The 26277-nt window shown below is 40.0% G+C and overlaps 2 protein-coding genes and 1 long non-coding RNA gene across 4 annotated transcripts; 1 reads left to right on the forward strand and 2 right to left on the reverse strand.

Annotated features, from left to right (window-relative positions):
- Positions 1-4269: 4269 nt before the first annotated feature.
- LOC308406715 (uncharacterized protein) lies at positions 4270-16656 on the reverse strand (the record flags this gene model as incomplete). The annotated part of the gene is made up of 5 exons (XM_080897897.1): positions 16542-16656; positions 13718-14155; positions 9330-9593; positions 7457-8284; positions 4270-4391 (listed from the first exon to the last, which is right to left on the reverse strand). The coding sequence occupies exons 2-5, from the start codon at positions 13923-13925 to the stop codon at positions 4270-4272; spliced, it is 1422 nt and encodes a 473-aa protein (XP_080754023.1). The 5' UTR covers positions 13926-14155; positions 16542-16656.
- LOC308407612 lies at positions 10629-12635 on the reverse strand. The gene is made up of 3 exons (XR_013973698.1): positions 12610-12635; positions 11155-11248; positions 10629-10769 (listed from the first exon to the last, which is right to left on the reverse strand). It is a non-coding gene; the product is annotated as an uncharacterized lncRNA (long non-coding RNA).
- A 3958-nt stretch (positions 16657-20614) lies between the features above and the next one.
- LOC308407074 (PAN2-PAN3 deadenylation complex catalytic subunit PAN2-like) lies at positions 20615-25657 on the forward strand. Of its 2 annotated transcripts, none has more exons than XM_080898493.1 (13): positions 20615-20690; positions 21100-21659; positions 21785-21927; positions 22106-22212; positions 22309-22407; positions 22510-22638; positions 22895-23032; positions 23120-23179; positions 23270-23518; positions 23663-23806; positions 23905-24084; positions 24192-24243; positions 24595-25657. In XM_080898493.1, the coding sequence occupies exons 3-13, from the start codon at positions 21906-21908 to the stop codon at positions 24777-24779; spliced, it is 1365 nt and encodes a 454-aa protein (XP_080754619.1). In that variant the 5' UTR covers positions 20615-20690; positions 21100-21659; positions 21785-21905; the 3' UTR covers positions 24780-25657. The 2 variants fall into 2 exon arrangements, with proteins under 2 accessions (XP_080754619.1, XP_080754618.1); XM_080898492.1 differs by having other exon boundaries at positions 21100-21655.
- Positions 25658-26277: the final 620 nt, after the last annotated feature.

Consider the following 26277-nt stretch of genomic DNA (forward strand, 5'->3'; position numbering starts at 1 on the left):
ACATTTAGCAAGTTTGAAAAAATTGTCCTCAATATTTCACCTCGACATCTTTAAAATGCTCTAACTGGTAAGGACTGTGCTTCAAGTGCAGCATTTACAGCCACCACCAAAAGTAGTAACTATACTTTAATAGATGTGCTTCATTTAATAAAGCTTTAAGTCACATTTGAACGATTTTTTGATATAATGGTGCCCTCTGCTGGATAATATGCACACTCTTACCGTTCACTCTTACAGTTGTTTTTAAAGGTTTATGTCATTATTTTCATTGTTTTTCGGCTTGTTTTGTTTTGGGAACCATAAAATGAAATTGTTTGAACTCCTTGTCTGGTCTTACCAACAACTCTACAAGTAAAACTAAACATACAGTTAGTAATGATCCAGGAGATATGTTAAAAAACTACACAACACAGTTATTTCAATGTTCCACGAAAGAATGTGTAAATCTACACAGAGTATAGTAATCCTGTTCAGCTGGATATGTAGAGGTCAGGGATGAATGTGTTGTGTAGTCTCAATAATATTAAAGCAATAGTGTGATCACAATACTGATAACTGGGAGGCTTAAAAACGAGCTATTACAGTCTCAGAAATATTGTAATATCGACAATAATACTAAAATAAATCAGTACGAATATTGTTGTCAATATGTGGCGAGTAAGACAGTCAAGGCCTTTGAACCAGTTCAAGGCTCCGAAATCAACAGATTCTGTGAGAGAGAGGAAGCATTTTTTCAGGGGTATAAAAGTCCAAAGAAAGTTGTAACCTTTTCCGTGCCAGAGTATTGTTTAAACTTAAAAGTCAGTCAGAAGTCACCAAACACTCAGGACTCTTCAGAAGATCGTGAAGTAGACTTATAACACTACGAATGGCTGGTGTGAAGCTGATATCCAGGTCCAGATTTAGTAAGTAGAAATTTCCTTGGGGTGATGCACAGTGCGCTAATTCATGTGATTCATATACGAAGATGTAAATATTTAATTTCAACAATTCCCAGCCAAACGCAGCGCAAAGCAGCGGCTTACACATGAGCACATCCGCATCCACAGCAACAACCAACATAACCACAAGTAACAGTAAATAATAAATATTGAATGTTACTGAGCAGCACACAAGTCCGACAACACACACCTGTGTGCGTGTAGATCCATATATTCACAAGGGTTCTCCGTGTAACTGTCTAATAGTAGGTGTGGGGAGCCCTGCCCCCCAGGACATGAAGCAGGAATGGAGGAGATCAAGGCCCCAGACATCTACAAGCCCCCCAGAGCACGAGAGCAGTGTAGCAAAGTAACTGCGCGAATTGCTCGTTATTTTCTGCAGGCTGTGTGAGGCTGTGTCTTACTGGAGTCTGACACCGACAAGGTCACACTAACAGCTGCATTTTGATATTTGAATATCGTGGTTATGTTTTGACTGAGAGAAGAAAAAAAAACGAAGTAGACGAAAATCGCTCCAATTTCAATTATGGGTCGATCTGTGTGAGGATATTAAAAAAGAAAAGTTCATCTCAGTTTTGCTGTTCCATAAAAGATCAGTATTATTTCTGAAGAGCAGAAATGGAGAGACAGAGAGGGAGCACAACATTTTGATCCCAACCCTCATATTTACCTATTAACAATTAAAGAATGCCTAATTGGGACCTGACTGAAAAGATGATTAAAATGAGAAATGGACCCTTTCATTCAAAGCAGGACACAAATGTGTTCAGTTAGTCACAGCTAAACATAAAAGTACAATAACAAAAATATGAGCAAAGATTGATGCTTGACTTTAATGGCAACTTTGACAATTAATTCTCATGGATTTCTGTCAATTTGCAAATTATATGTACTATGTATAAAATTTGTCTGTTTAATAAAAACAATTTGTTTTATTGTGCATATCTATGAAATATAATGTGGATAAATGGGACAAAGGTTGAACTGAATCTTAACATTTATCAGATCACAGGTGAGGCTGTGTTAAAGCAGCAAGGAAAACATTTTCTGAGACACTAGAGGATGTTGAATTTCAGAGGTCCTAAATATGCATTATTTAAAGGTCTTAAAGGTCTTCTGAGTTTTTGCTTTTTGGTTGTGCAAACAAACTAAATACAGGTATGTCTGTGAAGGTTCTCAGTCATCCAGGTCATCGTAGTCAAAGGAGCTTGCAAAGAAAAGCGTCTGGACTTCTTTAAGTTACTTGAAGACTGTGATGGCTGCACTTACAGCCACACAGTGGTAATACCCACCATGTTAGTGTAGAGGCTTATAAGTAACATTGCATTCACATTTCTTTCTTTAAATATAGGAATTTATTTACAGGACAATAAATAACTGGTTTTGGTTTAGTTAATTAATATATCCACATAACGCTGCATTCTAAAATAAGTGCACACATTTTAGTTTACACTGTTATGTATGATTAATCTTTTGTTTTCTGAGTTACCTTAGTTGCAGCTGTTCCAGTCCCTTGATTAAGGAGCCAAGAGGTGGAAAAGGGGCAGAGCGAGCTTTAAAGGAAGGCTACAAATTGGTTCACGCCATAACTCAGGACCATGGGGGGGAATTGGAGTTCATTATGTTTGGTTTAGTTAGGTTTTGTGTGTTTTACCCCTTTTCCTGTTTTTGTGGGCTGATCAGCCACTATTTAAGTTTCCCCTTTGTCTCATTAAGTTAGGTCAGTTTGTTTGAGTTATCAGTTGTGTTGTTAACTTTGAGTAGAGTTTTGTTAGTTTGACCTCTTTTTATGGGCCCAAGATTTTGATTCTTTTTGCATGAGTTAACCAATTATGTTTTTTGGGTTAAATAAAAAATCATTTTTTGGACTTTAACCTGTGCCTAAGTTTCCTTCACTGCTCGGTCCATCACAAAGACGTTGTAGCCGGTGTATCAGAAAAACTCAGGAGAGTTTTCTCCAAGCATGACATCCTGGTGCATTTCAGACCCAGCAACACGCTCAGACAAAAACTGGTTCACCCGAAAGACAAAACGCCAAAACATATGAGTGTACAATGTGGTGTATGCTGTACAGTGCAACGAGGAATGCCGAGACCTCTTCATTGGAGAGACCAAACAGCCACTTCACAAGCGCATGGCACAACATAGAAGAGCCACCTCCACAGGACAAGACTCAGCAGTCCATCTGCATCTTAAGGATAAAGGACACTCTTTCGAGGATGCCAATGTTCACAGTTTGGACAGAGAGGACAGATGGTTTGAAAGAGGAGTGAAAGAAGCCATCTATGTCCACTGTGAGCGACCATCTTTGAACAGAGGCGGGGGTTTACGACACCAACTCTCTGCCATCTATAATCCAGTTTTGAGATCCCTTCCCAGATGCGTTAACGCCCACTCACATCCTTTTTTATTTATTTATTTATTTTTTGTCCCGTTTGGATCTATAGCCATCAGAATTGTTGTCTTAAGGCCAAGAAAGATGCCAAGCAGATTTATTTTACCAAGTGGATCATCATGGCCTTGCCATATTGGTCCATTTGATTGACCTTTATTATAATTATGAATTTATTTTATTTTCAGTTGCTACAAAAGGGACAGACATGACTGGGGGATAGGACAGGGAGAAAGAATGAAAGAAAGAGAGGGAGAGAAAGAAAACCAAAGGGGAGAAGAGACGGGGGGAAGAAAGAAAAAAAAACCCAAACAAACAAAAAAAAAACACCTGGGTCACCTGTATGGAGAAAAAAAACAGAAGAGAAAGCAAACAACAAAGAGCAACATAATAAAAAAAAAAGCACCATCACAATAAACTAGCTAGCAGTAGATATCAGTACTTACTAAATAATAAACGATAATGTGCAGCACGCAAGATAGAAAGCGCACAATGTGCTTTGAGGCAGCAGCCAAGAAAGCTGTAGTCCACGTCTGTGAATATCCAACACCCACTCACATCCTGGGCCATCTGATCTCAGGAATTCGCATGATAAGGTGGGGCCAGGTTTCACAATGAACTCACCCGAAACTCTGGCTGATTGGGACCCACACCCAGTTTCACACCTTGGCTCAGGCATTTAGAGGATCATCAGGGGGTCCTTTTGTCCCTCTGTGGGGGGTTAGTCCCACTAGGTTTATATCTGGGACTCTCCACCATTTGACCTTAGAACTGAAGAAGCTTCTCGGATGAGAGGTGAAACGTCTTCAAGCAACTTAAAGAAGTCCAGACGCTTTTCTTTGCAAGCTCCTTTGACTAAATACAGGTATGTTACTTTTCCTGGAGGGCAGCCATTTTTAAAAACAAGATGGCAGCTGAAGTGTAAGTCAGACTGTGTCAGACCTTCGTCCCGTAATGATTCTCTCCTTCCTGAAACAGTTCCAGGAACTTCCTGTAAAGCTTCAGGGCCGTGCATGAGTCCTCCGTGCTGTCATGGGTTTCTCCCTGGATGTTGAGGCCTGTGGACATGAAAAAGAATGATCAGAAATTATTCTCCTTTCTTTCTCTCTCAGTCTATCTTCCACAAGCTCTTCTGGAAGCTTTGCTGATTTCAAATAACCCTTATCTTCACCTTACACTCTCTTGTTCGTGAGCATGGAAGAGCCTTTGCCTGCCCTGGATCAATTGTTTGGTCTTTTTCACTTATTTTCCTAACTTAGTAGAGTTGAAATGCCTGCTCAACGAGAGAAAGGTAAGATGACATTTTTCTTGCAGACATGCTTGTGGCTCAAGAAAAAATGAGTATCTGTGTTGCATCATTTAGACATATAATGCTTATGAAACTACACATTGTGAATTCAAGAGGGAAATTTGTGTCACACGCTGAAGAGTATTTCATGGTTCTCATGGAGTGGTCACTTTTATCATGAAAGGCAAATGAAACTATGCGGAGAGCAGCATCTGATGAAGGCAGTAGATTCCATGTTGGTTGGTGGAGAAAGATCCTGAAAGACGTCCACTGTTAAAAATAAGCATAAGTGGAGAGACCTGAGTATGGTTTTCATCTAAAGCTAGTCCACCTTCCAGAGGTCGTCTAACTTCCAGGATTATTAATGGTAAACCAAATCAACAGTCAAGTATCTTTTGTCATTAAGTGTATTTTAAATGAAATTCAGCTTTCTGTTGGCTAAACAGCATATAGTACAATTCAGCACCTGGAAACACAACACTTACCAAAGAATCAGTACAGTGGTAGCTTAAGTCAAAGTGAGCCTGCTCAGCACATCTGTGAAACATCCAGCAAAAATCAGCAGCACAATCACATTCAGCCAAAGAAATATGTCTAGTATCTCGTGAACATGGTGGCAGAGTCTTTTTGGTGGCTGCCACTAATCTTTAGGATAACCTCCCCGATTAACATAACAGGTGTCTGATCATTTTAAGACTCTGTTAGAAATCAGTTTACTCTGACTGGCTTTCAGCTTTAGCTGTTTCAGCTGTTTTATTGAGTGTTATGTTTTTATTGTGTATTTCTGTGCATGTTTGTTGATATAGTGATCATAAATGTACATTTTTTTTATAGCCTGTACAGCAGGTATTTTAAATGAGCTTAAAAAATAACCCTAGTCTTGACTTCTCACTGAGTAACAAAGGCTTCCCCTTAGAGTTGTTTTTCCTGAGCAGTAAAACCTGGGCTGTAAAGAAAACATGGCAGGGAAAAAGAAAAGTGTCTGACTGCTGTCAAGTGCTTTGCAAAAAGTTTTATTATGACAAGTTTTATTCAGTTTAATCAGCAGCTGGATTGAAAACGTTATATTTGCTTGTAGGAGCTGCACTGAGATCAGAATAAACGCTGAATTTGTCTGTGTTGATGTGGTTTGGTCTTAGATTTTTCTTTCTAAGTTTTAAGAGGCGCTGATCTTGACTATTAAAATAATGCAAGAAGCTCTTTTTAGATACTGTTTTATTATATAATTTAATTTATGGTTGATTTTCACATTTGCTTCATTTAAAATGTAAGTGATTCTCTTGCTTCAGACGTTATATCGGTAACAATAATAGATCGTATTAAAGATGGATGTGTTTTAGGTTTTTAATAGTGAAGCTGACACAGAAGTGTCTTAAAGCTGCATTCTTTCTTATGCTACCAAGGGGCAATACCTGGCTGAAAGATTTGTTGTCCTGTCTGAAGTTGTTTGTTTGATGTTGTTTGAAGTTTCCAGATCCAGATGCTCCTTCAGTCCCCACAGTCAAAGCAACTGAGGCACCTCTGAGAGTTAAAAACGGTCTTTCAATGTGCAGCTGTTCTCAGAGGTGTTACAATAAGGACTTCACCAAGTTCAGTGGAGTTAGAAGTTCACATGAATTTAGCAAGTTAGTTTCAACCTAAATATGATAAACCATGTTCTAACTAAAATGTACAGCTCTACCCTCATCATACGACAGGGAGAAGACACCAAAAACCAATATCACTCACTCATGAAAGGGAACAGCCATGGAATTTATCCATCAGGGTCAACTTTATTTAGCATCAGTAGGAATTTGAATAATGGAGGAACCTTCATTTGATTTTAATGTTATTGAAACACAAAAACTCCCAGGGCTTATGTGGCTGGTAAATTAGCCAACTAAATTAGCTAACTATAAAATTATAGCTTGCAAAAATGATTGCTAACTAAACCATATCCTTTTATTCTCTTAACTTGTGTTTTATGCAGTCACCAACACATTGAAAAAACACAAAAGTCTCCTTTCTGCAACGTTACAAGCTGTCAGGAGAGATATGTTGAATTTTAACATCCTCCTGGATGTCCAGCAGTTGGTTGTCCTGTCAACCACAGCATAAACAATGTGGCCGAGAGAGGAAGCAGGAAAGAAAAAAAAAAAAAAAAAAAGGAAAGAAAAAACCCCACGTTGCATGTGACAACTTAGTTCAAGCTATGCTGCTTCTTCACAATACGGTTATCTTCAGAGAAGGGGAGATAGGAGAATTCACCTGTGTGAATTCTCATGTGTGTTTTGAATGTTGATGAGGAAGCAAATCTTTTCCCACAGGTGCTACAAGAATGCGGCTTTTCACCTGTGTGAATTCTCATGTGTGTTTTGAATGTTGATGAGGTAGCAAATCTTTTCTCACAGGTGCTACAAGAATACAGCTTTTCACCTGTGTGAATTCTCATGTGTCTTTTGAATGTTGATGAGGAAGCAAATCTTTTCTCACAGGTGCTACAAGAATACGGCTTCTCACCTGTGTGAATTCTCATGTGTCTTTTGAATGTTGATGAGGAAGCAAATCTTTTCTCACAGGTGCTACAAGAATATGGCTTCTCACCTGTGTGAATTCTCGTGTGTGTTTTGAATGTTGATAAGTCAGCAAAACTTTTCCCACAGGTGCTACAAGAATACGGTTTCTCACCTGTGTGAATTCTCTTGTGTTTTTTCAATGTTGATAAGTCAGCAAATCTTTTCCCACAGGTGCTACAGGAATACGGCTTCTCACCTGTGTGAATTCTCGTGTGTGTTTTGACCTTTGATAAGGTAGCAAATCTTTTCCCACAGGTACTACAAGGGTACGGCTTCTCACCTGTGTGAACTCTCATGTGTGTTTTGAATGTTGATGAGGTAGCAAATCTTTTCCCACAGGTGCTACAGGAATACGGCTTCTCACCTGTGTGAATTCTCGTGTGTGTTTTGACCTTTGATAAGGTAGCAAATCTTTTCCCACAGGTACTACAAGGGTACGGCTTCTCACCTGTGTGACTTTTCGTGTGTTTTTTGACTTCTAATGAAGTAGCAAATGTTTTCCCACAGGTGCCACAAGAATACGGCTTCTCACCTTTGTGAATTCTCTTGTGTTTTTTGAATGTTGATAAGTCAGCAAATCTTTTCCCACAGGTGCTACAGGAATACGGCTTTTCACCTGTGTGAACTCTTAGATGTGTAATCATATTGTATTCATCCTGTAAAGTTTTTCCACACACTTCACATTGTACAGACTTGTTCTTTGTGTCCGTTCTACTTTTACTCGATGACACAGGAAGGTTGTCTACTCTTTGACTGTGACGTCTCTCATTCAGCTCTGTATTTCTAGTAGTTCCTGAGACCACATGCTGACTTTTTTCATTATCTCGGGTCTCTGCTTCAGGAGAGCTGTGAGAAAGGAGCTGCTCACTGTTTGGTTCTGGTTTACTGTAGGCACTTTCCTCATAAGCGGGTGTCACCATGAAGGTATCAGCCTCCTGCTTCAGCCCAAGCTGCTCTCCCTTCTGACTGCTGCCAAGTTCCTCCTTTTCCTCTTTAATCTGTGGATTCTCTGGTTTCTCCTGGTTCAGACTGGAGTTCCTCTCCTGGTTACAGACCTGCTGGTCTGTAAGAACCTCCTCTTCCTCAAAAGCATGCTGCTGTAGGGCATCTGAATGCACAAAGGGGAAAAGATGATAGTAAAACAAACATTTGAGAAAATATTTACTGGTCTGAACCATTAGCAGGTCTCTACATAGTGAGCCTGTTGCTCACATATACCACTAAAATTAAAGTCTACAAACGTGACAAATTATTTGGGCACTGATGCAAATGTTTAGTTCTGACACTCTTATTAGCAAATTTCAAAGTTCAGCTTCTTATGTCTTTGATATATAAAATAAATAGATGTTGTTTTTTGTTAAATGAATGTGGATGTCTGAATTGGCCGCAGTTACAAGAAGGCATGCTGGGGAAGAGCTCTCTTACACAGTAGTAACCGTTTTGGCTGTGCTTGAAATGCCATGAAAACACTCTTCTTGTCTAACAAATTTAACTTTAGAAACTCTGAATTCCATATTTTCCAAAACAGAATAGAAATATTTATTCATATTACCCAGACCTGTAAACTGTTCAAATTTACCATTTCCATGCTGCAGAGGAAACATAATTCTTTAACTTAAACTGATAACAGAACAAAATGAAACTTGTGTTGTTGACTTTGTGTCTCTGTGTAGATTTTGTCTGACCAGTGAGTGGAAATTTGAAACCCAGATGTTTCACGTCTTTCATTCTGGTGAATTTTTACGTACTAATTTTCACCGTTTTGCACAGGTTAATGGTGGAAATGTGTTTAAATAAAGAACAGAAAATCAGGCTGAAGAAATTCATTCATGTTGCTTATTACTTTTTGACCTTCAATTCTCTGACAGTTCATCAGTCTGTCGGAGGGTCAACACAGAAACACAGACAACTATTCACACTCATATTCACACCTATGAGCAATTTAAAATCACCAACTAACCTAACCCGGCTGTTCGTATGTCTCTGGATAGTGAACAAGGGGAGAACATGCAAACTCCACACAGAAAGGCTTGGCTACTTGGTAGAGTCAAACTCAGGACCTTGTTGCTGTGAGGCAACAGTGCTAACCACTGGTCCACTGAGCTGTCTGTGAGTTATATTCACTTTTATTAAATCAACATAGTTTTACATACCTATTCTGTGTAACTTTATCACAGGTTTCCAGATGGTCTCCAGCAGTCTGAGCTGCTTTTTATCAGTCCAGACAATAATGCCTTCAGCCTCCTGCTTCAGCCCAAGCTGCTCTCCCTTCTGACTGCTGCCAAGTTTGTCCTTTTCCTCTTTAATCTGCGGAGTCTCTGGGTCCTCTTGGTCCAGACTGGAGTTCCTCTCCTGGTTACAGACCTGCTGCTCATCCAGATCCTCCTCTTCCTTACAGTCATGTTGTTTTGGGAGGTCTTGAGGAATAAAGAAACACAAGAACAATAATCACTATTGTGTGATACAAAAACTATATATTTTTTATATTTAGTGATTGTTACGGCCCTAGCAGGGCCTCCTCCTGAAGGTGCCTGTGTGGGAGTGTCCTTCAATCGCTTCTGCTTGAGGTGCCACCTTTCCCTTTTACACAGCTGACTCTCATCAGTAATTAAAGGTATTTAACCCCAGGGAAAGGTGAGCTCTGGGCCAGAGTGCCATGTGAGTGGTTACAGCTAGTGAGCTGAGAGTTTGTGGTGTTTGCCGCTAGTGAGCTGTGTTATTGTGGTTTGCAGCTAGTGAGCTGCGTGTCTGTGTTTGCAGCTAGTGAGCTGCTCTTTCTTTTTGGCTTATGTTTTACTTTATTGACCAACGCCTGAGTTTTGTTTGTTTTCTTAAATGGTGATAGCGGCTCTTTTAGTTGAGCTACTTTAATAAAACTGTTTAATTTAACCCGTTTGCCTCCTTAACTCTTTTTCCTCACCCGGACACTTTTTGTTACTTCCCCCTCACCACCTAGACCCCTCAGGGGAACATAACAGTGATATAAAAACTAATATTTTTAAAAGCATGAATCAAAAACCAAGAAATGGTGATCAGCCTATCATATGACCCATTACGAGCCCCACGCACACGCACGCTCAGGGAAATAGTTGTGCACACTCACAGCAAGGATCCTCACTGTGAGCAAAGACACAAAGTTCACCAAACTAAAATGCAATGTGACCACCATGAAAACATCAGTGTGTGTAAGGAAGAGGACTCCCTTACTGTATTTATTTATATTGTATTGTCTGTATAGCACTTTAGAGCACACCTTTCACTTTATTAAAAGCACCTTATCAAGCAATTTATGAGCATTGCACTTTAAGCATGGATTTGCACACAAGAAGTTTAAATATTTGTTGACTATTTATTGGGAATTTTAGGGTCAGTTGGTGGCCTTGTTTCAGATCCTGCACAGCTGTTCCTCGTCAAGGAATGTGGTGGTTGTCTGTCAGGTAGTGATGGCCCGCTTGAAGCTGACGCTCCGGAGCTTGTGTCGAAAAAAACAACACACTGGTTCAGAAGCACTGTGTCGAGGCTTGCTTCGTTTGGCAAAAGTCACGTGACCAGTGACGTCCGAAGCTTCATTACGCACGTAACTGCTTCGGTACCTGATTCAAACAGATATAAGGAAGTGAATCATCCACGGGATTCGTGGAGTGTGTTGATGGTGACAGATAGCGACGAGGTGATCATTCCACTGACAGATATGGAGCCAGCGAGGAAGAGAGGACGTTCTGGCGTGTGGGAATATTTTGAGTTGATTTTGCTCAATTCATTTTATCTGCCGAAGTGAAAAACTTGAAATGTCCAAAATCATGTTTTCATAATGTAAATATCATTACAGCATATGACTTTAGGAACACTTCCATGTGAATTAAAGCTGATGAAGACTACAAAAATGTATTTGACACTATACGTACATGACATTGCTACAGTTTAGAAAATCATTTTGTTTATTGTTTTTAGGTGATAGTCTGCAGGACCCAGGAATACCTGCATATCTACCAACTTGCAGTGTAGTTCCTGCACTCCACAGCCTCTTCTGTTCCATGCAAGTGGATTTTCTCCAGGGCAGGAGAAACTATTTCTAAGAAAAGAAACAGACTCAGCCAGCGCACAGTAACACTAATCCTCTTGTTAACTGTAAATAACAAAAGGGCTACCTTACATTGATCATGTTTTTACTTTGCAAGTTCTTGATTAGGGATGGGTTTTGATTATCGCCTTTCTGATTACAATCCATGCTAAATTGAATAAAGTGATATTGATTCATTAAAATCCCGTGTCGATTTGTAAATTAACGTTATTATGCCTGAAACGCCAGCATCTCAGGTTAAACCTCACAACATGTCGTCAAACACCATGCAGCTAAAACAGTAACTGGGAGCAGGTTTACGGATTCTGCATACAAACGTGAACACAGAGCGCGGACCCGACGCGTCAGAGTCAGATTTTGATGTGTCGGCGGGTCCGCGCTGTGTTTGCCTCTTTTTTTTTCGCTGGCTTCTGCAGCTGCAGGTTTCATAACTCTGTTTACATCTCTAATTGAGTCTCACATGTGTCAGCTTTCTTTTAATAGATACGAAATTATGGATATATACTGTTAAATGATCAGACTTGTAATATTTCTGACTGAGGCAAAACTTTCCAGATTCCAATCAAATTGAATCGGATCCTGTATCGAATCAAAATGATTCTACAAATCAGTGACGATGCAGCCCTACTCAGCTTCCTAAGCATTTTCCCTTTCCAGTTCACAATCAATCCCACCCCTAGGTCAAAAATATGTATAGGACAATTGGCCTAATCTAATATTTTGTATGAACCTGTCCAGCTGTCCAGTGATTAAACGACAAGTAGATGGAGGCAGGACTTCACAGCAGGGGCATACTCCATAATGTGCTGTGCATTATCATATGTATATTATATATATATTGCTCACTTATTGTATTTACCAACATCAAGGAGTTATGAGCAAAGAAAGGCCACCATAGTGCATGTTTAAATAGGGAAAGTTTATTGATCAAAATGTATTACGCAAATACGCATTACATTTTTTTCAGCCCCCCAATCGAGAAAACAAAACCAATTACATGTTCAAAGCAACGGAACGGTGGCCCAATATCAGAGAGAACTCCACTCTTGAGTGAGCAGTGATAATTGAGCAGTCCGTTTTATTTTGCAGATTCAAGCTGCTCTTCAAAATTTTCACCACCAGATGTCACCGGAGAGGACTGTGTTGAAAAGCTTCGAGTAATGAACCGTTTTTCAATACAAGCTTCAGTGCTTCGGAAAGCTTCATTTGGCCATCACTACTGTCAGGAGAGAAGAATGGTGATTGAGATTGTGATTAAGGTTTACCAATAAGGAAAACTAAGGCAAATGTGTGTGTGAAATCTAGGGATAAAAGTGGTGCAAATAAGTGTTTGTAAGTTAATGATTACTCACCTTTCTTGCCTGTGTCCTCTTCAAGGTGTTTGGGCAAATGTTTCCCCTGGGGTCCAGACACCATTTAAAGGTTCCGGGAGAGACCATTGGTAAAGAGAGTGTGGTGAATCTTTTTGTGCTTGGGTTTCTGGGTTTTTATAATATTGGGTTTGGGGTAACATTAAAGTGTGAAATATTTATTAATATGTAAATGTGAAAATGTATTTATGTATTTATTTATTCTTATTGATATATTGTATACTGTGGTGGAAGGTTGGGATTTAAGAATTGACCTGAGAGTGGAATAATGGTTAAGTCTGTGACAGCTGAACATATTTAAGGCTGCCAGTTGTCATTAGAGGGTGGATTTTTTTTTGTGCTGTGCAGAAGCTCGACAAGTTAATTGTTGTAAGGAGAGCCATATAGCAAATAAATACTTTGTTCCACTACGCTTGCCTTGGTCTGTCTCACTGTGTTTCCAGCTGCTAAGGGCTGCCCTGTTACAGTGTGTAAAATCCTTTTTTAAATGAAACTTCACTTCAACTTCAGAGAAGGCTGTTAACAACTTGTTAAATGTGTATTCCGCTGACATCTAACTATATTTTACTGCACAATCTCAGTGTTTACAGATGATCTAAAACACTAATGCCTGATGTACTCAACATTGGAATCTGTTAGAGAAAAAATTTAAATAAATAAATGAATTAAAATGTATTAAAACCTAACCTATCAGTGACCATCGACCTGCACCAGTTCAACATAGTCCATCACTGAACATTGAACTACAGCACTGATAAATTCAATTTATTTATTTATATAGCGCCAAATCACAACAACAGTCGCCTCAAGGCACTTTATATTGTACAGTGGATTCTACAATAACAAATACAGAGAAAAACCCAACAATCATATGACCCCCTTTGAGTGAGCACTTTGGCGACAGTAGGAAGGAAAAACTCCCTTTTAACAGGAAGAAACCGCCGGCAGAACCAGGCTCAGGGAGGGGCCGGGCCATCTGCTGCGACCGATTGGGATGAGCAAAGGATACCCAGTTTAACATATTCTAGTAAAGCTAATCATACTGAAGAATCTCAGCTTCAACAGCACATTGTTAAAAACATGTCCATACCTATGATGTGTGAGTTTCTGTCAGGTTTCCGGTTGATATCCTGTCTGCGTAGACGGTTGATCTCCTCCTCATACTGGATGATGGTTTTTTGAACCTCTGAGAAGATTTCTTCATAAACAGCAGTTAGTCTCTCCTTGATGAACTCTCTCAGATACTGTACTGAACTCATTGCTGCTTCAACTGAGACTGGGCGGATCAATACAAGCATCAATAGAAGTGACACAGATGTTAATATTGGTATCAGATCCACACTAACTTGACGGGATCAATACTTTAGCTTCTGTCTCTTCTCTAGGTTCAGTCCGCTTCTTCAGCAGCAGCTATGTCTGCAAACACACTGCTCCACTACCACAGTAGTGCTGTCCTCCTCCCTTCTTCTTTGGGGGTTGATGGCGTTTGACATATCAGCTTACAGATGCATTTATCCCACCTTCTGGACTGGAGTGTGAACAGGAGAATAGCAGGGAAGACAATTATATTCTTTCATCAGTCTTATAATTCAATACTACAATTTTCCATTTACGCCTAGATTTCTGGGTTTAATGTTTTCCATAACACGTTGTATGCCTGTATTAAAGAAGACAGCTATCATCATTTCCTTATTTGTTTGAGCTTTCCTGATTTCTGATTCCAAACATAATAAACTATCCATCATCCCTTTCTTTATGAAACCCATTCTGATCCCCAGAGAAGAGACTGTTTGTATCTAAAAATCAGGTTAATCTGTTTTCTTTTAGAAGTTGAGAAAGAAATTAATAGATTACCCACAAACTGAACATGGACAGGATTTACTACAGTAGTTGAAAAATCCACTGGAAAAGGCACACATGAGATTATAGGTTTCACCTCTCGTTCGCTCTTTCCCTCCGTGCTCTGTTTGTGCGCAGGCTCACACTGCACTCACCCTCCCCCGAGCTAAACATCCAATCACTGTTAGTATGCAAATGACCCTGCGTCAGGTTTCTCATTAGGCAGGGCTTTAGGGGTTATTTATTTGAATTAGACTAGCCAATCAAGATAAATTTTATGTTGTTGGTTGTAAAGATCTTGATGGACATTTGATTTTATTTTTTATTCTAGTTTTCAGTTTTATTTTTCAAGCTTTGCTGAATTTCCTTTTTTTTTTTTTTTTTTTTTTTTTTTTTTTTTTAAACTTGGTGTTAAGGCCCCTGGTCTCGGAGGAAGTGGCCGGCCATCCTGTAAAGAAATCCAAGCGTGCCAGGACTCACAGACGATTGGCTGGCTGGGGACCCGTGCCTGCCCACTTGCATGTAGATTTTAATGTGCCAGTCCTCAAGACCATTGACTGCCTGGGGATTTGTGGTGCTCCAGGGACCAATGAAGCGACTAACTGTGTTCATTGTGGCAACAAAAGCCTGAGGATCCTTCACTCAGGGGAAGACTATGTTTTTGGACTGAGCAGGCAAGTTGTCCCTCTTGCCTCTGTCCTTGACCCCGCTTGCCTAACTCAGGTTAAGCGTGGGAGTTCTGCATGAGTAGCCTTGAGATGTGTTTCTGCCTGAGTGGCTAGTTTTCATTTGTATTTGAATGTGTGAGAGTTCTTTTGTGTTGTTTAATTAGTGATTCGCTGTAAGCTACACTAACAGTTTTCAGTTCTGTGTTTGTAATAAACCCTTTTCTTATATTGACCTCCCTTGTGATGGGCTCGTTTATGTTACCTTCCATGGCCCCAAGCCGGGTCGTAACACTTGGCCTAACCTTGTTAGTTTTGTTAATATTGGCATTGTGTTTGTGACACCGGAGCGGAAAGGCTGATTATGTTTCCAAGATGGTTTGTGTTTTTTTAAAAGGAAGGAAACCTTCCTCAAAGCGGGCAGAGCAGTGGAGCCGCCGAGGGAAAAGCACACGATACAAAAACTGTAGAATTAAAAATATAATTTATTATGTTTAAATAGTTAAAAATATAAAATGAATTAAAACAACCTTGGCCAAGGGAAGACACAATAAAACTCAATAACACACAACATTAAAAGTCCAGTGGAATCCACCACGGCCTAAAAGTCACAGAAAACTAAGAGGTCCAGCGTAGTATTAAAAGAGGGAAACCCAGCGGAGTCCTCGCCTTCCTCCCCGCATTCCACGTCCTGGTGCACTGAAGAAAGGGAGGGAGCGGCAGTCACTATTCCTTTGGCAGTTTACTTTATAAAAAGGATAAGTCAAAGACTTACCCGGGTGGGCAGAGCTCTCAACTCCGCCCGCCACTTCCTCAAACTGCAATCGGCACCGCGGTCTCACTGCTTCTGTTCTCCCGCAGTGCACGAGCTGGCTCTTGTCGTTATTGCCACCAGACTGCCGCTACGCGTCCCTAGTCGCTGGTCATCTGCCTTTTTTTCCTCTGATCGTTTCCCCTTTCCAGTCGCTGGTAATCTCTCTTCCCAGTCGCTGGTCGTCTGCTCCATCTGATCATCTCTACTCTCTGATCGTCTCTCACTCTCCCCTCTGATCGTCTGTGTCTTTCCTCTGTCTGTCTCGCATTCTCCGTGTTACATTTTTGTTGAACACCGGCTCCAAACCTCTTATGTGTCCTTGAGCACTCTGTAAATTACCTTTTCTTTTCTCTCAGGTGTGTCCAATTAGTAAAAACGGGGGAAAAGGCGGAGTCTCTCCAGGACAATTTGCCGGCAACTAAAAACATGCAAACTAAATAAAACACTGCACAAAATACATGCAATATAAAAAATAAATATATACACTTCACATAAAAATACAGCACAGCAAAACAACGTCCGTCTTCCCTGGATGACATCCTAATCTCCCAACATGCTTATTTATTGGTGTTGTTGCTGAATCTGGTTCCACTCACCAAACGACGGCCATTCTGGATTTTATGATCACTTGAAATCCCTCCTCCCGTTATCTTATTTCACCTCTACATCATCTCTCCCGCCATCTACTTCTGCTCTCCTTTCACTTCCGTCACATCACTTTCCCGCCTGCTGTCCAGTCACAGCCTAACCGGCCAACCGCGCCCCTCCCCCTCCACTCCTGCTCTGCTGTGAGTTGTTGTTGTGTGGCCAAGAGACTAAACAGACGCCTTTGTTTGTTTGTTTTTGGTTTACAAAACTTATAGAGACAGTGTAAACAGGTCCGTACAACAAACCTGCGACATTACCCACAAACTGAAAGGTTAAGAAATACACTTTATTAACCTTGTTATTGATACAGTATTTATTACAGGTGCTCCATGCATTCTCCTGCTGTATATCATTAAGCAGGGCTGCCCGTTTGTCACCTATTCTGTTCGTAATTATTTTTATGGACAGAATTTCTGGGCGTAGCCAAGTGGCGGAAGACTTTATTACGCACGTAACTGCTTCGTGGTCTCAAAATCTCATCTCTGCTTTTCGTAGTTGATGTGGTTCTTTGGCTTCGTCGAGTGATGGCCTCTGGCTCGCACTGGAACGGTTCGCAGCCGAGTGTGAAGCGGTGGGAATGAGAATCAGCACCAAATCTGAGGCCATGATCCTCAACAGGTGGTGTGCCAAAAAGTGATTGTCTGCCAGAAAGTTGCTTATAAAGCTGCAGCGCCCAGATTACGCACGTTGACAGCTACTTCCGTGCGACTGATTATGAAAAAACAACAACATTTATGCATTTGTTATTAGACACAGGTATGCAGTTATGAAACTTTAACGTTTCTTGTAACCGAATTATGACGCTTGTCAGAAGTTTGCTTTCAGTGTGTAGCGCAGTCACGAATAACTACACGCATGAAATAATTAATGCCTACAGGTTTAGTATATATACTCTCGTTTATTATATTTGTTTTAGTATTTTATATTTCATATGCATTCATTTTGTTTTCTTTGTTCTTTTTAAACATACTGTAAGAAGTTTGTAAGAATAAATCATTCCCATTGCCATACACGGGAGGTAACTCTAAAGGTGGTGGAAATTACGGCGGCTGGCTCGAGTACATAATGTCAGTGGCACAGGAAGGGCGACAGTATTGAGTGACCTCAAAGTGATAGTGCAGTAATGCGCCGAAAAGGATGCCAGTTGCCGTTAAGCACCGAAGAAGAAGGGGGGAAAAACACTCGAGTTGGTATGAAGGAGCAAAAATGTCGCGATTAAGAAATATTTTTTCTTATTCTAAATTGAAAGAAAACATGTCCAAAAGAACTCAAAGACAGAGAAAACTTTCCGGAAGCTATATAGAAGGGTAAAATGGCCTGGGTGTAGGACCAAGTTCGTCTAGAGCCTCTAAACAAGAGTAATTCACTTTTTTTAAATAAAAAAATGGCAACTTTGCTAAAGCTAAGTTTCGTCTTTGTGTTAATTATTTTTTTTAATTATATTATAATTTAAAATTATTGTTTTTGATTGTCAAAAAGACTTCTGAATTATCAGTTGGTTTCTTTTTACTCAGTTCAACAAACTTCACTATTATTCATTAAAGTTCTGCATTCTACATTTATAAAATAACTTTTATCCTCAAAGTATGCAAGGTTTTATTGTTATTAATTATTATTTGGGGGGCGGGCGGGGGCTGAAAAACGCAACACTTTTGTACAAACACAAACACTGCAAGAAATCTACAGTGAGGGGAAAAAGTTTGACTGGAAGAACCTAACGCTAGAGTTGTAGAAATATCTTGGACTTCTACTATACATGGCTGTCATACGGCTACAGATATTTTGCTATGTATAACGTTAGTGTTTCTGAAAATCCTAAAAAAATCTATTTATTAACAAAATAAACTAAAAATAGACTTTATTATATTTTATAGTTTTAAAATTGGATAACAACTGACTTGAACATAATATGAAAAAATGTGTTTTCACCATGGGAACACTGGGAACATTGATTGCTTTAATAAAGTTATCTATATTTTTATTTTCGTACTTTCCATTTGTATTTAGATGGGGCGATGCATGGCAGATTCTCTGATGTTTCTCTGTTTCTACCTGTACTGATGCTAGCACGACTAAAACTAGCCAAGCAGCATTAAATATGTGAAGCAAGGCAGAAGGATATACTCATAAAATGAACAGAATCATGAGAATATAACACCACAACACTGCAAATGTAACAAAAATATGTCAGTATCAACTGGTATGTTATTTAAAATCTATATGAACACTCAACAGCTTATGCTCCGCGGCTGTTGAGTGACCCCTCATCTGGGACTCTCCTCAGCTCTTTCTGGGATAGTGGTGCTGCAGCCCCTCTTTTAGTCTTCCTTGGTCTCTTGTGTTCTGAGGGCCTCTGGATGTCTGGAGTTTTGATCTCCTCCATACCTGCTTCATGCCCTGGTGGACGGGGCTGTGGCCCCCCCACACCCTCTAACAGATCATTACATGGAACCTTTTAAATACAAGCGCGCTCATGCTCACAGGTGTACACACGGGTGCTCATACACACAAACTACACCCTTTTTGGCTCCTACCTTAAAGCACACTGTGCGCTGTCGATCTTACGTGCTGCACAGTAATGTTTAACATTTAGTATTTACTGTTATATTCCCATAGATCATCGTGATGTTGTTTATTCTATTGCTCTAGTCTTCTTCTGCTTCTTTTCTTTTTTCTTTCTCAACAGGTGATCCAGGAAAAGAAAAAGAGAAAAAAAAAGGACACAAAGACAAAGGTGATGAAGCAGATTTTCATTGTCTTTTCTCTCTCTATCTCTTTTCTCCTTTTTCTTTCCCTCTCCTTCTGTTAACTTTCTTCTGAACTTTTCTTTTTGTTTTTCTTTCCCGTCCACGAGTCTGGCCTGATTACAATAACTTAGAATAAAAATAAGTAATAAAGATCAAATAAACTATGACAATCAAGTGGACCAGTATAGCAAAAGGCCCACTTGGGAAAGTAAATCTGTTGGGCATTTTTCTTGGCCTTCAGACAATAATTCTGATTGCTACAGTGCCAGACAGGACACACACACACACACACACACACACACACACACACACACACACACACACACACACACACACACACACACACACACAAAAAGACTATGACATTAGAGGTTTTGTGCTTTGAAGTGATTGGTTACATGTCAATGGAACAGCCTTTGAGCTTTAAGTTATCTCATGTGATGCCATCACAAGCTTTTCTTTTGATGTGTGTTGATTGGAAGTATTGCAAAATAGTTGATTATATAATTATATAATTATAAAATAATAATTGTCCAGAAATAGGCTTTTAAAGGCTTTTATTTTTTTTTTAGTATATGCTGAATTAACAGTATAAGAGCCTCTCTACCAGAGTATCACTAAAATATAAAGCAAAATAAAACGTTTAAAGGAAAACATGAGGTTTAATAAATGCTTAGGGTTCCCCCCCCAAATTGAATGCTTTCTTTTAATGACATCGTTAACATTTCTCAACAAAAACACATGAAAGTATCACTGATAATTCAACAATAAAATCGCTTCATGTTGTGGCCATCACACAGTGTTTTCCAAAGTGATTCACGAGCTGAAAGTGCGCAGATTTAACGTATATAATCCTTTGTTAGGTTTATTATTTTCATTTCATACGTAAAACACATTTATAGATTCATCCACCACTCCACCACTGTTAGTTTTGGATGCGCTCGGCTCCAACCAATCAGACCAATTTAAGCAGACGGCGCACTAATCCCGTAACTGCACACTACCCATAATCCTCAAACGCCGTTGCTATGGAAATGAAGATAACAACAGCTTGGTGCTACCCGTTATTCCTTTATTTACTCTAAAATAATAACCAGCGATAATACGAAAATAAACTGGCCCAGTGTTTAATTATGTAATTACAAATTGCAAATTTTATTTTTTTATTTTATTTTTTACAAATTGCAATATTTATCTACAGCGCGCCTTTAGTGACATGTCAACAGATCTTAAGCAAGGCGATTGGATGGTTTTTACTGCAATGCATCTTGGGAGTCGTAGTAAATGTATCTTTCAACTCACGGTCCTGCAGCGAATCTTTCGACTCGACACGAGGCAGATCCTAGCTAAGTAAGTTGTAATAAACTGTGGGTAATTTGCATGTTAAACTGATATTAAACTTGAAATGTTTTCACAGAGCAGTCTGTGTACCAAGAGAACTACTTCTGCAAAAGTTTATTTAATTTTTTTTGGTGATGTATTCTCATGTGTAAGACACTTGCTTGGCCACCCAGCTAATGTTAGTGCTGCTCGATTTTAGCAATGTATCTTTTCTGTAATCAATTCAGTTTTTTTTTAACCCTATTCACGTAATTAACTCAATATTAACGACTTTAATCTCGTAATTGATTTTTTTTTCTAAATATGGTGTAATACTGCCTCGTAATATAAGTTATTTCTTTGGTCATAAATTATTTTTGTAATCATTTCACCAAAACAGACCTGAAATAATCCCTACATGTTCCATTTTCATTTGCAGAAATGACAAAGCCAAAAACCAAACCATGCCCTTCCTGTCAGGCTCCAAACACCTGCAACAGGAAGACATGCAGTGGATGTCTGGGCAGCCTGAACGTAAAGGAGGGATTGAAAAAAAACAAGAACAGTTTAAAAACAGTAACTGGGCTGCCTCTGTTAAAAACAACAGAAATGCGAGCAGGGTGGTTAATTCAGCCCAGTTGTCAGTAAGTTTAAAAGTTCTGATCTAATAAGTGGTTGGTCTGCTAGACAATTCTTTATTAATCACAGTTGTCAATGTTTTCTTGTATATCATGAAGTAAGAAACTAACAAGGCATGTATATACGCATAAAATATTAATTTATAAAAGAGCATAAATAAAAAAGTTATTCACATCAGAATAACATCATCACACTAAAGACATCAAACTAGAAAAAACTTGTTAAAAACTATGAGGAGACGACAGGAACAGTCAAGCTAGGTCGCTTAATCCAGAGATGGAATCACTTCATCCTCTACCAGCTCTTCCAGGAGACACAGGAGCAGGAGGATCCACGGGCCTACAGGACGACCAGGAGTAGGTAAAACACATCGTTGTTGACCTGCATTCTTACTGGACACTGTCCCAGTCTTATCATTATGTTTGTTTATAAATGCAGAGTTTTCCTTCTGGTTTCTGAAACTGTGATTTGTGTTTGTGTTGCAGTTCTCTGGGCTCCCCTGGCGACTCTGTCATTAGAGAGCTGTTTTGTTCTGAAGTTGAGAACCGCAGCCCGTGTCTCTGTGGCATAGAAACAGTCTACTCCTCCCTCGTGTTGCTGTTCAACATGCATTACCCTGACTCTCAAGGTGAGTCTGAGAGCACTGAGAGCATGGATATCTGTGACTGTGAATTACTCTGTCTTTGAAACTTGAACTATTAATGATTACATAATGGTTTGAATGAATTTAGTTTTTGAATGAGCAGAGGGAAATATCTGCTTGATTTGATGTATACACTGATATTCATTGTACTTTGACACTTCAGGAGAAAGAATAAAGGAGCACGACTTTGCTGAGATCCTGAAGAAAAGCATCTGCCTGCAGCAGAGATCTCACACATGGTGTGGAAACTGTGACAAGTATCAGCCCACAGTGAGTTACAGCTTTCATTCACTCATAATGACAATTCATTTATGGTTGATTGTTACCTGTTGTGCAGGGTAATCATTTCTTTGTGTTACACTGTAGGTGCAGACACGCAACATTCGACGTCTCCCAGATGTTTTGGTGATAAACTGTGAGGTGAACAGCAGCAAAGAGGCCGAATTCTGGAAGGTTCAGGCCGAGGTAAGCCACTGATTCACCGTGTTTAAATACAGTTAAAAGAAACAAAGAAACTGATTTATCTGTTCATTATTTACATGATTGCCCATGTTTCTGTTTTTATAGTACACCTTCAACAAATCCATGCAGAAGACAGATCAGGATCAGCGTCACGTGTGGATCCCCGCCACTCTCAAGATGTCCCTCAGCAAAAGTCAGAGACTGGAGATCAGCAGCTGGCCTGAGGGCGAGGAGGTGAGGACTTTAGATTTTCAGCTGATCTTTGCACTTGAAGAAATAACTGAGTAACTTTTCATTACTGAGTTAAAATTTCACTTCAAAATTAAATCCATATTTCCAGGAGCAATATTTTTAAAACATTATTACACTAATCTGTAGATATTGAACTATAGGTTGGTTTTAGTGTTTTTGTTTCTGTAACACATGAATTTCTCAACTTTTGTGAAATGAAAAAGTTTATCTTACAATTATTTGCACTTTCTGTTACTAGTTAAGTGCTGCTGAACAGGCGGAGGGAGCTTCTCTGTATGACTTGGTGGCCACGGTGCCGCACATCCTAGACGCTGGCGCGGGTGGTAATATGGTCGCACACATCAAAGTGGGTGAGACCTACCATCAAAGAAAAGAGGTGAGCGACGCTTAGATAAGAAAATTTGACATCTGCTGACTACAAAAAGTTTCATTTTTAACATTCAAAATGATTTTATTATTTCAGGGAGTCTCTCGCCAGCAGTGGTACCTCTTCAATGACTTCCTCATTGAGCCGATTGAGCAGGTAAGGATCCTAGATAAGATTCCTGCTTGTTTATTCATGCTAACTTTAATGTGTGCAGTCATTTAAAAATGTTTCTCCTTTTGTTTTCAGACTGAGGCTGCACAGTTTGATGTGAGCTGGAAAGTGCCAGCCATCCTGTGTTACGCCAAGAGAAACTACCACACCAAATACGACCTCCGCAGTGAGTGTCAGCACAATCAGTCTGAAGTCAAATCTGACTTATATCGGACTGAGAAGCAGAGCAAGACAGACGCCACTTTCATCCCACTCACAGTCAGTGAGATGCCGCAGGCTGGTGACCTGGTGGGGCTGGACGCTGAGTTTGTAAAGCTCAGTGAGGTAAGTCTGGCTATGATACCATCATTAATTATAATATAGGATCAAAAACAATTTTAAATATTCCTAATACATATTTTCAGTAGTTCAGCTAATCTGACTCAAGTATTTAAAACAAATTTGACCCCTGAATGTGTGCGTTTGCAGGAGGAAGCAGTGCTGCATAGCGACGGCACCAAATCGACCATCACGCCCAGTCAGATGTCTGTGGCCAGGATCACCTGTGTGAGGGGTCAGGGGCCCAACGAGGGGGTCCCCTTCATCGATGACTACATCTCCACTCAGGAGCAGGTGAGAAGCTGCAGAGAGAAAAGACCACGATGACCTGAAAGAATGAATATATAATGTTTCAAGGATCCACCCGCTAACTTGTCAATTTGTTCTTCCAGGTGGTCGACTATTTGACAAAATACTCTGGAATCGAACCTGGAGACCTGGATGCCACAGTATCCTCTAAGCACGTGACCACGCTGAAGTCGACCTACCTGAAGCTACGCTTCCTCATCAATGCAGGAGTTCGCTTCGTCGGCCACGGCCTGCAGAATGACTTTCGTGTCATTAATTTAGTGGTACGTTATTTCATCTGTTATATATTTCAAATTAGTTCATATAGTTTAGAGATGTTTTTTTATAGATGTGCTTTGATTTTAATGTTTTTTATTTTCTGTTTCTTAAGGTTCCCAAAGATCAAGTTATCGACACGAAATTCCTTGCTTGGTATTTTCTTGGTAAGTTAGTAGAAATAAAAAAAACAAAAATCTAATCCAAATATGAGTCTGTAATCGAATTAAATCACATTATTACAGTGAGAGGGATTAGGATTTAAATATGTAAACTGGATAATCCGCTCATATTACTGTCAGTATTAAGTTAAGTATTCAGTATTAAGTCAGTATAGTTCATGATGTTTTAGTTGTCATCAAACTCATCTTGGAATTAAATCTGAACAACAAAGTATTTAGAGGCTTTTTTGAGTTCATGCACTAAAGAGTACGTGTCAATTCCTCATATCCACACTGTAATCTGAAGCTGAACACTTTCATTTTAATCATTCCTGACCTTTTTTTTCATGTCCACAGGCCTCAACATCCAGGGAGAAACCCACGACAGCATGGAGGACTCATGCACGGCCCTGAAGCTTTACAGGAAGTACCTGGAGCTGTATCAGGAAGGAGGGAATCATTACGTGACGAAGGTGCTCTACGAAGTCTACGACAAAGGCTTCCAGTTGAACTGGAAAGTCCCTGATTCGGACATGAGATAGTCCGTCTGAGTGGACTGAATGCACTCTCCTTCCATCCACGGGTGCTGCTGTGCTTCCCTCTGTGATGGGACTGTGAGCAACACCATGACCTGAAGATGCTCGGGCTGCTTATTTTGTATCATATTTTATAGCTATTTGCTTTGAGTCAGTGACTCAGTTGTTTTTTTCCATATCTAAATGCTTTTTATATCAGAGAGGTTTACAGGGGGGAAAGTGATCATTCAGAATATGAATTTGAACCTTTTTTTTTCTTTAAAAGAAAAAAACAAAATTGTTGCATGTAAATGAAGTCATCCTGAGCACTGTGTTACAATCCAATGTTGTCAGTGTTTTGTTTAGGCGTGACTGTTATGTGTTTCCTGCTTTACTTTGAAGGTCTGTCTTATCTCAGTGTGTTCAGTTTACGCTTCCTTGTCTCGTCAGTTCTGATTTGCCCCAGCTGTGTTTCCCTCCTGTTGTCCATTCCCTGATAGCTCCCGCTATGTATTTAAGCCCTATATTTCAGTTTGTCATTGTTGCTGTTGTGGGCAGCACGGTGGCACGGTGGTTAGCACTGTTGCCGCACAGCAAGAAGGTCCTGAGTTCAATTCCACCATCAGGCCGGGTCTTTCTGTGTGGAGTTTGCATGTTTTCCCTGTGTCTGCGTGGGTTCCCTCCGGGTACTCCGGTTTCCTCCCACCGTCCAAAGACTTGCAGTTTGTGGGGATAGGTTAATCGGATAATCCAAATTGCCACTAGGTGTGAATGTGAGTATGAATGGTTGTCTGTCCTTGTGTGTTAGCCCTGCGACAGACTGGCGACCTGTCCAGGGTGTACCCTGCCTCTCGCCCTATGACAGCTGGGATTGGCTCCAGCACCCCCTGCGACCCTGAAAAGGATAAGCGGTAGCGAATGGATGGATGGATTGTTGCGATCTCCCCCTGTGTTGTAAATAGTTGTCGATACTTTGTCTTACTTGGTAGCTGTAGGGGTGAGAAGCCATTTTTCTTTGGGAACCTTTTCTCCTGTTTTTGGTTAGGGAGGCAGGTAAGACACCTGTAATTTTCGTTTGGGGTTTTCTGTGAAGGTAAGCCAGCTGCATTTCACTTCTAGAGTTTTTGTTTGTTGTTTTGGCCATGCTCACCCTGACGCCTGCTACCTTTTGGGACTTGATAAATTGACAGGCTGTTGTGAAATCCGTGGTAGCTGTTTTTTGTTGGTTCGTCTTCCTTGAGAGCAGGGAGTGTGGGGGCATTTCTCCTTATTTTTATTTTTCTTCTGTTGCACGCCAGTTTTCCCTGGGCTGGGGTGTAACAACTGTAAAATGTTTGTTGTTTGATACCAGGAAGTGGAGAATGTGCATGAATCCATGCAAATCTTGATTAAAACAGATTCCAACCACAATGAATTTAGTTTGTTTGTTTCACCAGCTTCTGTGAAATCTGTTGCACTGTTCATTTTACAGCTGGATTTTTATTTTTATTTTTTTAGGTTTCTCAGAATTCAGATCGATTTTTAA

The sequence above is a fragment of the Rhamphochromis sp. 'chilingali' genome (assembly GCF_963969265.1).
Source record: "Rhamphochromis sp. 'chilingali' genome assembly, chromosome: 12".
Classification (NCBI taxonomy): domain Eukaryota; kingdom Metazoa; phylum Chordata; class Actinopteri; order Cichliformes; family Cichlidae; genus Rhamphochromis; species Rhamphochromis sp. 'chilingali'.